The sequence below is a fragment of the Harmonia axyridis genome, chromosome 1, assembly GCF_914767665.1.
Source record: "Harmonia axyridis chromosome 1, icHarAxyr1.1, whole genome shotgun sequence".
Classification (NCBI taxonomy): domain Eukaryota; kingdom Metazoa; phylum Arthropoda; class Insecta; order Coleoptera; family Coccinellidae; genus Harmonia; species Harmonia axyridis.
Window position 1 is genome coordinate 86,402,567 of NC_059501.1, and position 12,825 is coordinate 86,415,391.

A 12,825-nucleotide genomic window follows, 5' to 3' on the forward strand; every position below is an offset into this window, starting at 1 on the left:
TATAACAGATAATACAGGACCTTTTCTAAGGATCCATTCTCTCAATTTTTCGCGTTAATTTATTACAGGATAATGTCATCAGTATACTACGCCACTGGATGAAGCACGTACAAGATCAAAGCGTTATTAAATTGAATAACCCTGATTTTGAAAACGATAAATGATTATTTTTTTCTACTTATTAATGCAAATAAACAAAATAATTCATTACTAATTTGATGAAAGTTAGAAAATTTTCTTTCTCTTTCACTCTCTGCCAGGTGAAGGTCATTCCAAATCACAGAGTATATACAGTACATTGTTAAATTCAAACGTCAGACATAGTAATGAATGCCTTATTACCTACGCTGTGATAACAAAATGTAATCAGTGAGTTTAGTATTTCACATCCTGGTTTCACCTTTTTTTCTTCATTAATTAATTTATCACAAACTTTCGTTTTCCCATAAATTAATATCAAGTTCGTATTTCACGATATTTTTCAAACGATCTGAAAACTGAAAGGGTTAAAAAAGTACGTTGAACCTTCACGCTGTATATACAACAATTGCTCGAAATAATTAAACATCAGAGTGGGATGCTGTGTGAACTATGATGTGCTTATATTCATAGTGAATGTGTTTTAAGACGAATATCAATGAATATTGAATTGATGCTTACCGATGTGACCGATTGAGATAAATTTCTCGACCCAATGACCTCTCTAATAACTAGATGAAAACAAATTATGGATGTTGTTTTTAACTCGATGAATAGCGCGATAAGTTCCGGTGGTTATTTCATAATGGATAACGACAGTGGATATGTTTCTAACAACTTGGATCAAGAATCTAACTCTGACTCCGTAACAGAAACATTGAATAATTCATCTGTAGAAATATTGAAGTCATTTCTGCCAAAATCTGTCTACATTAGCGAGGATGCTCTATTAGAACGTCCAGATATTGATCAGGCAACCAATGTTTTAGCTGAGGAAGAAAATACTAGAGATTTTCCCTGTTTACCCTTTGACGACTCAAATAATATTGATGTATCTGTGATCAATACTACTAATAATTGTGCTACCTTGAATAGATTCAATAGTTTTCAATCAGATTCAGGCAGTTCAGCCTGTTCAGTTGTAGTTCCCATAGCTGAACCCATATATTTTAACTTGAGTTCTAAAGTTAATTCAGATCTTCCCTTTTTGGCTGAAGATAATATCAGCAGCAATCCTAGCGATGGACCATTTTTCGGTTATGAAAATGTCCCGATGGAGGGAGCTAATAGAGTTTTCAGAAATGGTTTGGATATTTTAAACAAAGAGGTTTCAACTGAAGACAAGATACACTCCATTCTCTCACGTCTTATTGCAGAGAAACAGAAATCAGTATATTCTGAAACCAACAAGACTACTGATGAAGAATCTAAAATTACCAAAGCAGATAATGCCACCGCTTCTATTATGAAAGAACCTTCGAAGTTGGTTGAACACTCAGTTGAGAATTCTGTCGTTCATACAAATGCAGCTGAGTCTTTTACAGAAAAATCAAATGATGCAGTTGCAAATAATTCTTTCATCAATATTGAAGAACTTCCCATTTTTATTGGAGATGAACCTATTCTGGAAATATCGACAAAAAAAGATGATGATTCAATGAATCATAGAACTGAGTTAACACCACAGAAATTGGAAAAGACTGAAGATGATGCTACTGTTGAGAAATACCTTCCAATTAATAGTTCAGCTATAAATTCCTGTGATAAAAAAAATTTAGTAACACTTCAAGATCAAGATAACAAAGTTCTTTCAGCGGAACCAAATGTTGTAGTAACAGAGACAGAAAACACTGTTCTTACTAATTTAACAAATACTAGTATCTTCAGTAGTAATGAAGCCAGTACAAGTAAAACTTGTACCCTCCCAAGAAGAAATTCAGTTAAAGACAAGGAGAATTTCACTGAACCTGAAGTGTTTAAAACTCCAAACAAGTGTCGTAAGAGGAAATTTAGTGAAATTGGAAGTCCTGACCTGTTCCCTGATGAGGAAAGCAGCAGGCCAGAACCTTCCGTTGTGAATAAAGTGATTGAAGAAAGATTCATTCATAAATTAGACCATAAATTGATAAAAAGAGTACAAAAGACTATTAGTGGTTTACCCCCTCCCCCAGAATTGACCAGAACAAATTTAACTGTGGATGAAATGTTGGCAAAATTGGAGGCGAATAAAAATTTGTTTTGGACAGAAGAAAATTTGAAGGATCTTAAAATCGAGAGTGCTGACAAAGAGAAAGAATCGATGAATGGTAGTCATAATTCAAGTTTTGGGTGCACTAGATCCATATTGATAGAAGGTCAATATGAACAAGCTGTCAAAAAGGAATTTCCTGAGATCCTATATTCAAGATATCATGGATTACAGTAAGTTTTCAGTTTTTTTCATATTAACAATAATTGTTTCGTCAACACTGTGGCCTTTTTTTTTTAATGTAAAAGTGAGCCACAAGGTTGGTAAAACAATTGTTATTACCATTGAAATATTTGTACAAATTACTTTGTTTTATTTGATGTATTTTCATCAAGTAAGATCTGAAACCAATAAAAATGTTTTTCAATGGTTTTCATTTCAAAAAAGAAATATATGGTTGACTTTTTTATTGTTGTGGTTATATGGGTAACATATTTTAAGTTATTATTTCTACTGAATAGACCTTTCAAACTCTTCAATAAGGAACCTTGGCCTATTAAATATTCAATGGATTCGGTCCTTACTTGATGGAAATTCATTATAGATTAAATAATAAAACAAAGAAATTTCCAATAATCTTATGATTATTTAAAATATATTTAAATAACAATAGGATTAACAGCTACTCAACAATAGGAATAGTTCAAATACATTTTCATAAATCACACCAAAGCTATTGGTAAAAAAATCGCCACATATTTTAAAAATAAATATAATTTAAGAACTTCCTTCAAAACAAACTCAAACCTCAGTAAATTTATCAAAAACAACAAAGATACTATATCCAATGATGATAAATCAGGAGTAAATAAGTTAATCTGTAATGATTGCCAAAAAGGAAGGATGAACAAACAAGAAGATCTTTTCAAACTAGAATTAATGAACATTTAAAGAGGTTCTTTACTGCAAGAACAATTTTTGATATTCCAATCACTTATTAAAATTAGACCAAATGTTCAACCATAATTTTGAAATTCTAACAGGCCAATTGAAAAGTCCTCGGTCTACCATAGTAAAACAGTGATAGTTGCCTTCGAGAGCGCAACAGCGATTATAGCGATCTTCAAACTTTTCGATATAATTTTTGTAGTACGATTTCGCTTCAAAATAGGCCACAGTTTCGGCGGTTACTTCTTCATTGGCGCTAAATTTCTTTCCAGCGAGCATTCTTTTGAGGTCTGAGAACAGGAAAAAGTCGCTGGGGGCCAGATCTGGCGAATACGGTGGATGCAGAAGGAATTCGAAGCCCAATTCATGCAATTTTGCCATTGTTTTCATTGATTTGTGACACGGCGCATTGTCTTGATGAAACAGCAACTTTTTTTCTTCAAATGGGGCCGTTTTTTAACGATTCCATCCTTTAAACGATCCAGTTGCGCTATATAATAATCGCGGTTGATGGTCTGGCCCATTTGGAGGTAATCAATGAATATTATACCTTGCGCATCCCAGAACACTGATGCCATAACCTTGCCAGTTGACTGTTGAAGTAATGCATATACTATTCTTCATGATATCTATTGACTATCAACTCCTCTACTTCCCCTTTCCAGTCATAACCGAAGCAAACTTTCCGAAGAAATCGAGCACCTTTGTGATAAATATGGAAAGAGGTACGTAGGAGCAGAGACCCAGTCAAGTTGCTGTGCAGTTGAGACTCAGCATAGCAGTCCAGGCAGGCGTAAGTTGATCAAACCGAAGTGGGCTGTTAAATCACCGGGTAGGAGGTTAAGCCATCTGGCAAAGAGGAGGATCACCTTCTCAAGCGCGAGTTTACAGGCCGGCAGTTCTTCAGGCCCAGTTTCCAGAAAGAGACAGATTCTGATCGACTACAAGTAAGTGGAGTTTTTTATAACAAAATCCTTAACAACTAGATCTATAAATATGTGTCAGTAAAATCGGTTATCAAAGTATGAGAGAGACTCCTAAAAATCAACCAAACATATCTGACTCAAACTACATAATTAACTAGTAAGAGTAAGTTGTAAACTCATAAAAACCGCAACAAAAGATTACTACTTCTTCTACCATTATTTCAAACCTGACTTTATTTCTAGGAAACTCGAGCTTCTCAACACGAGAAAGAGTCCGAAAAAGAGTCCCAGAAGGACCCCCTTGAAGTCGCCCATGCTCAGTCCATCCAATGGAAGGACACCCAGCAGTTCGGCCAAGAAGAAGTTGAGGATGAGGTTTCGTTTGCTTTCCGGAAACTTCAAGGAAGCGACTGCTGGACCGAGTTCTAGCGTTTCAAACTCGAAGCGTGCCCTGTTTCAGAGCCCCGACAAAGACAGTCAATTCAGAAATATTTTGTCGAGTGAGTAAACTTTATCTCCTTTTTTTGGAAATAGGAAAATCGAAGTCTCGGTGAAAATTTTGACCATTCAGTTGATTATTGGTGAGAAAGTTCCTATAGCGATAAGACATGGAAACCAATAAAATCCACAAGTTGCTGAAGATTGCGGAGAATCTTCAGCTTCCTCGATGGCTTAGGGAATTAAGCGTCGAACTAGTTATTCGGGAGTTGCGGGTTCGAGTCCCGCTCGAGGAGGTACTTTTTTCAGAATTGAAAAATTATCTGAATGCTGTGAAATTAATTTCATTTATTATAATGAATGTCTTGATCAGAGTCTCTTAACTCTACTGGACGCAGTAGAAAAAGCATTAAGGCCCCGACTTGAACAATAAGAGAACATGGCTCCAGAAATCATTTCCAACGAAAAAGCATGCTTTTCTTTTATACCACCACAGAATTTACAAAATATTAGATTTCTTATAAGAATCAATACAAAGGGTGTTTTTTTTAGAGCTATAGAACCTCAGATTGCAATAAAACAACGATGGATTATTCGATTGACATGAATTTTATTTATCCGCAAGATGATCTTGTGGCATTACATTTTAAATATGATTTCTGGCATATGACCGCCCAGGGCTTTCTTGGATGTAGTCCAATCTGGACGTCCAATTTTCGATGACTTTTTCCAACATTTGTGGCCGTATATCGGCAATAACACGGCGAATGTTGCCTTCCAAATGGTCAAGGGTTTGTGGCTTATCCGCATAGACCAATGACTTTACATAGCCCCACAGAAAGTAGTCTAGCGGTGTTAAATCACAAGATCTGGGAGGCCAATTCACAGGTCCAAAACGTGAAATTAGGCGGTCACCAAACGTGTCTTTCAATAAATCGATGTGGCACGAGCTGTGTGACATGTTGCGCCGTCTTGTTGGAACCAAAGCTCCTGGACATCATGGTTGTTCAATTCAGGAATGAAAAAGTTAGTAATCATGGCTATATACCGATCACCATTGACTGTAACGTTCTGGCCATAATCGTTTTTGAAGAAGTACGGACCAATGATTTCACCATCCCATAAAGCGCACCAATCAGTCAGTTTTTCTGGATGTTACGGTGTTTCGACATACACTTGAGGATAAGCTTCACTACAAATGCGGCAGTTTTGTTTGTTGACGTAGCCATTCAACCAGAAGTGCGCTTCATCGCTAAACAAAATAAAATGGACGTTGTGCGCGATACGTATTCCGCACAGAACCATTATTTTCGAAATGAAATTGCACTATTTGCAAGCGTTGTTCAGGCGTGAGTCTATTCATGGTGAATTGCCAAACCAAAATGAGAATAAATCACTTGACAGCTGTTAAATCGGTCGCCATCTTGAACAGTAATGCCAACTTAAAGTTATATACCTCGAAAAAAACAACCGTTAGAACCAATTCACAAACTAACACAACAACTGAAAAAAGTCTTGAGGGCAAAGAGAACATTGATCAGCTCTCTAAAGCTGGTGTTCAATAAACCATACCTTGCGTTTGTTGAAAAGTTTACATTTGGGCTACAAAAAGAAGAATTTGAACCAGAGTCTAGGAACACGAACTATGTTGACAATTGAACCAAACGGATAAGTCCGCTCTCAGCCATGGTCTTAACATCCTATTCTCGAGAACATAAATCATCTCAGATAACAAGAACAACTATCTACGAATGAAAATAGAAGCCATCAAAATATACAAACATTTGAATAACATCAACAGAAGAGAAGAAACACCAATAGTTCATAGCGCCTGGTTACCGATATCAGATCATACATTTGTACGATCTGTCAGAAGTGAAGAGGAAGAACCTCATAGCGCCGCCCACTCAGGTATATATATAAATACCACATCTGGATCGACAAGACCCCGGCTACAAAGCTTATTCTGTTGAACCTAGCAAATACCATAATAGCAAAGAATTACAAAAAAATTAACGCACATTCTGAAAATCTCAATTTTAATGAAAGTTAACTCTACATTGACTTTATAACTTATTTTTTATGTTCTCTCGGGAAGGTTTTGAAAGAAACAAGACACATTAAATGGAAGACAAATTCAGGATTTCACCTAATCTTATGTGAAAGAAGAGAAATGAACAATTTTCAAAATACTGGAATGCTGATAAGTGATTTGATACTTGGTGTTTCCACCCCTTGCGTTAATTACAACTCGGCAACGACGGTTCATACTCAAAATGAGTGATCTTAAAATGTTCTGATCTAATCCTTCCCAGATTGCTCTGAGTTGGATTCCTAAGTCATTAAGAGTAGCTGGATGATTTTCTTCTCAGCCTTCTATTGAGGTTGTCCCAAACCTGCTCAATCGGATTGAGATCTGGACTTCTTGCTGGCCATTCCATTCGAGAGACTTCAACCTCTTCAAGGTACTCCTGAACGATGCGCGCACGATTGGGTCTGGCATTATCGTCCATAAAAATGAAATTTTCACCAATGTATGGGGCAAATGGCACTACATGCTCTTCAAGAATGTTCCTTATAAAGCTATCAGCATTCATGGCTCCATTATCAACGACCACTAGGTCTGTGCGAGCAGTCAAAGATATTCCACCCCATACCATAATCGATCCTCCCCCGAAACCAGTGGACGTCTGTATACAAGGGAATGTCGATCACAATGGTAGAGGCAGAATCTAGACTCATCTGTGAAGAGAACTCTTTCCCAATCAGCCTCTTCCCAATGGATATGCTCTCCCGCAAAATCCAAACGCGCCCTTCGATGGGCTGGGATGAGAGCTGGGCCTCTTGCCGCTACACGAGGCCTTAAATCATATTCTCTGAGGCGATTTCTTATTGTCTGAGTGCTAATTTGCACCTCATGAGTTTGCTCAAGCTGATTTTGAAGGAGGCGAGCGGTTGCAAACCGTTGTCTCAACAAAGAAACTCTCAAATAACGTTCTTGAATGGCAGTTGTTACCCGTGGTCTACCCTGTCCTGGTCTTCGGACATTCATACCTGTCTCCCTGAATCGCTGCAACATTCTGGACACACTTGTATGGGAAACTCCAAACTTTTCTGCAATTCTTGTGCATGTCCACCCTTCTTCTCGCAAAACTACCACTTGGGCACATTCCTCTTGGGTCAAATTGCGTGTTTCGCGTTGCATAGCGATAGAGTGTTGAAAATCAAACGAAAGAAAAACTATTGATCACTAGAATTGATCGAGAACAACTGATTTCAGAATGGAGCCAATACATTCAAAATCTGATAATCTCATCTTTTTTTATTCCTGCTGGGAAGAAACATCTGTATTGAAGAAAAACGTTGAAAGTGGATAACATATGCATGCATAATTCTGATAATAATAATTATCATTGAGAACACCTTCAGTTGTAGAATAAATTTGAGATTTCCATAATGTGCGTTAATTTTTTTGCGCAGTGTATATGAACAAAGTTAAATCACAGGGAAACAGCATCCTAGATTCATCCCACTCTGACGTTCATATTAAATACCGCCTCCATTAATTCTAAAATTTGTTTTGCAGCCTCCTCCTCCTCGATCAACTCCACCTTCGAGCGAGACCTGGCTAACTGTGGGGCCAAACGTTCACTCTTCTCGTCGCCCAACAAGATCAAGACGTCGCTGTTCTCGTCGCCGACCAAGAGGTCGCCCTTCAGGAACCAGCAGATCTTCGAGAAGAAACGCAAGAGGGACGACGACGACGAGAACCTGTCCAAGCACCCGAAACTGTCCAGGAGCCAATCCTCCCACGGGGTTTCCGGTAAGGAACCGAGACCCGAGAGCTCTTTCCCTAGAGCGAAGAGCGAGATCCTGTCGTCGCTTAACATGACAGAGCTCAGTGCTGCCAACAAGAAGGTGAGAAATCAAAAACTCTAGGCTGAAAGCTTCAGAACCGATTTGTTTTTCATTTTGGAACGAAGTATCTCTACGCGGTAGACGTAACGTAATTAAAAAACGTTATCCACCACCAAATTAAATTCTATGCGAAAAATTGTCATTCAAACACGATTGGCGTATGTTCTACGCATTACATGGACAGCTGGCTTTAGTTCCTGTGTCAACTGATCCTTATAAAGATGGAGATTCAAATCCAGCTGTAAAATACGCGATAGCGTGCCGTAAGAGGGGCCCAAATGTTGTGCGCGCTTGATAAATTTGGATCTTACAGCAGCGTGCATTTCAATGATGTATGGGCCTTAAGACATCAGTAACAACAGTTCTAGTCCCTTGGAGTTTTTTGCTTTTTTTTTAAATTGAATTGTTGAAAGTGTTGAAAGAAGAATTCGCCAATGAATTGGAATTTCTTGTTCTGAATCTTTGAAAACATTTCCATCAAATACACTGCGCAAAAAAATTAACTCACATTCTGAAAATCTCAATTTTAATGAAACTTAACTCTACATTGACTTTATAACTTATTTTTTATGTTCTCTCGGGAAGGTTTTGATCGAAACAAGACACATTAAATGGAAGAAAAATTCTGGATTTCACCGAATCTTATGTGAAAGAAGAGAAATAAAAAATTTTCAAAATACTGGAATGCTGATAAGTGATTTAATACTTGGTATTTCCACCCCTTGCGTTAATTACAGCTCGGCAACGACGGTTCATATTCAAAATGAGTGATCTTAAAATGTTCTGATCTAATCCTTCCCAGATTTCTCTGAGTTGGATTCCTAAGTCATTAAGAGGAGCTGCATGATTTCTGAACTTCTCAGCCTTCTATTGAGGTTGTCCCAAACCTGCTCAATCGGATTGAGATCTGGACTCCTTGCTGGCCATTCCATTCGAGAGACTTCAACCTCTTCAAGGTAATCCTGAACGATGCGCTATTGCATATTCTCTGAGCCGATTTCTTATTGTCTGAGTGCTAATTTGCACCCCATGAGTTTGCTCAAGCTGATTTTGAAGGAGGCGAGCGGTTGCAAACCGTTGTCTCAAAGAAGAAACTCTCAAGTAACGTTCTTGAATGGCAGTTGTTACCTGTGGTCTACCGTGTCCTGGTCTTCAGACATTCATACCTATCTCCCTGAATCGCTGCAACATTCTGGACACACTTGTATGGGAAACTCCAAACCTTTCTGCAATTCTTGTGTATGTCCACCCTTCTTCTCGCAAAACTACCGCTTGGGCACATTCCTCTTGGGTCAAATTGCGTGTTTCGCGTTGCATAGCGATCGAGTGTAGAAAATCAAACGAAAGAAAAACTATTGATCACTAGAATTGATCGAGAACAACTGATTTCAGAATGGTGCCAATAATAATAATAATAGAGTTTATTTCGGTAAATAAACAAAATACATTCAAAATCTGATAATCTCATATTTTTTTATTCCTGCTGGGAAAAAAACATCTGTATTGAAGAAAAACGTTGAAAGTGGATAACATATGCATGCATAATTCTGATAAAAATAATTATCATTGAGAACTCCTTCACTTGAAGAATAAATTTGAGATTTCCATAAGTGCGTTAATTTTTTTGCGCAGTGTATTTACTAACACATTCTATTAACCTCATTTTTTCCAGAAACTTCAATGGGCCGTCTACGAATCCCTAAAGTTACAAAACATAAGCACCACCCACCCTCAATTCAAAGTGTTCGCCTCCGTTCTGGCCAGAGTGACCAGAAGGTGCGTGTTCTCTTCCAACATCCGTCTGGAAAACAGCGGTACCAGCGAAAAGATGCTCAGAATAGCCAGATGCCATTCTTATGCAGTGGTTAAAGGTAAATCGGTGGAAGAAATAATGAGGGATTACAACAAGAGCAAGTCCCGAACCCAGAAACCACAAGGTTACATAGCACCCCAGGACTACAAGGAACCCACTATTCCTAGCAGAGATTCAGCTTTGAAAGAGAGAGACAGCAACAGTTCGGTTACGAAAAGTTACTCTTCCCAACCGATTGTGGTAAAACCGGAAAGCCGTATAGACCGTATCCGTAAAGTGATAAATTTCGAGGATAACAGATAGGCCGGTTTATGTAGTTTTTTATTAGGAAAGTTTTTAGAGACTGAGCAGCTTTCTCGAACTTTTTATGGCTGTAATTATTTATGCATGTATTTTTTTGAAATATATACATCGCACACATGAACGTTTAGTTAATTTATTGGATTTTTGTGACGCTGAAAGAATTTGTGGTGGTTTTCCAGAGAAGTGCCTTACGCGTATTGATTTACTTGTATCTTTACCGAGTTTTTGTTTTTGTAAATATTGCAACAACGACTGCCGTTCTGAGATATAGCACACTGAGCAGAGAGTCACAAGAAGGTGTTTTCATAAAAAATACTTGCGATATGCGATAAGTATTATGTTCATTTAGTAAGTTGGTATAACTGTTACGAACAGCTGATGTAATATTTAGTTAGGGTGCTACCTCCACCAGTAACTATTGACCGGTAGTACACTGTCGACAAGGTGAATTCATCACTAAGTAAAATATTGTTGACAATTCACCTAAAATTTGATGCTGTTTTATGTTTGAAGAAAATTGACAGTGAAATTGTCAACACCATTTTACTTGGAGCTGAATTTGCCACCAGTGACCGGTAGTACACTGTCGACAAGGTAAATTCATCACTAAGTAAAATATTATTGACAATTCACCTAAAATTTGATGCTGTTTGATGTTTGAAGAAAATTGATGGTGAAATTGTCAACACTATTTTACTTGGAGCTGAATTTGCCACCAGTGACCGGTAGTACACTGTCGACAAGGTAAATTCATCACTAAGTAAAATATTATTGACAATTCACCTAAAATTTGATGCTGTTTGATGTTTGAAGAAAATTGATGGTGAAATTGTCAACACTATTTTACTTGGAGCTGAATTTGCCACCAGTGACCGGTAGTACACTGTCGACAAGGTAAATTCATCACTAAGTAAAATATTATTGACAATTCACCTAAAATTTGATGCTGTTTGATGTTTGAAGAAAATTGATGGTGAAATTGTCAACACTATTTTACTTGGAGCTGAATTTGCCACCAGTGACCGGTAGTACACTGTCGACAAGGTAAATTCATCACTAAGTAAAATATTATTGACAATTCACCTAAAATTTGATGCTGTTTGATGTTTGAAGAAAATTGATGGTGAAATTGTCAACACTATTTTACTTGGAGCTGAATTTGCCACCAGTGACCGGTAGTACACTGTCGACAAGGTAAATTCATCACTAAGTAAAATATTATTGACAATTCACCTAAAATTTGATGCTGTTTGATGTTTGAAGAAAATTGATGGTGAAATTGTCAACACTATTTTACTTGGAGCTGAATTTGCCACCAGTGACCGGTAGTACACTGTCGACAAGGTAAATTCATCACTAAGTAAAATAATGTTGACAATTCACCTAAAATTTGATGCTATTTTATGTTTGAAGAAAATTGACAGTGAAATTGTCAACACTATTTCACTTGGAGCTGAATTTGCCATGCTCTTGTCGACTGGTTACTACCGGTTACTAATAAGTTGTTAGTTAGTAACTTACAGTTTCCGACAATACTAATTAAAAAATTTCTGTTGGCAAGACTGTGTCTACTTCCGATTTTCAAGTAGAATTATCAAATTATTTCGTTTTCACATGAAAATTGCTACTTCCATGAAAATTTTAGTCAAATTATAAACATATAATTTTCCACTCAACTTAAAACTCATTTAAATATCTATCCAAAACAGGCATACCAACTCGCCAAATAATTATAAATTCTTCGGAATTCATAACCTTTTTGTCCAGTGTGGTATATCAGTTTGCTCAATATTGTTAGTTGTAATCTGAAAATGCATAAAGCAATATATTTTCCTGATGGAAGTGATTGTGGAGAATTCTAGTTAACCATGTCCCAAAATTTTGTTCTTATCTTGAACGAAAATTGATTATGAACGAATTGTAAAGCTTTTTCAACCAATGTCAGTAATTATTTTGAGGTTATACCAACAACAGGTAAGATAGAGGATTTTTCAAAAATGTGAATTTAAGTCCGAAAATACTAAGTGTTTTTTCTAGTCTACTTGTTTTAATTTATTACACCCCTCATCTATTGATTGGTGTATTGTTACTGAGGATCCTATGTTTTATTTACCGGTAATTCAACTTAGACAATTGATTTTATTGTACTGCTTTGATTTAAAATATATTTGAGAAATTTAACTTGAGTTTTTCTTATTCCACCGACAAAAAAATGATCCAAATGTCGTATGACCAAATTTATGGATTATAGGTTTACAAAGTTGAATATACAGAAAGAATAGTTATTCATAAAACAAGTGCAGAAGGCATTG

General features: G+C 36.9%; 1 protein-coding gene across 1 annotated transcript; it reads left to right on the forward strand.

The window, feature by feature from the left end:
* The first annotated feature begins 314 nt into the window (after positions 1-314).
* Positions 315-12,694, forward strand: LOC123682138. Its single transcript, XM_045620573.1, has 5 exons — positions 315-2,400; positions 3,781-4,062; positions 4,285-4,541; positions 8,066-8,397; positions 10,070-12,694. The coding sequence occupies exons 1-5, from the start codon at positions 728-730 to the stop codon at positions 10,511-10,513; spliced, it is 2,988 nt and encodes a 995-aa protein (XP_045476529.1). The 5' UTR covers positions 315-727; the 3' UTR covers positions 10,514-12,694.
* The last annotated feature ends 131 nt before the right edge of the window (positions 12,695-12,825 follow it).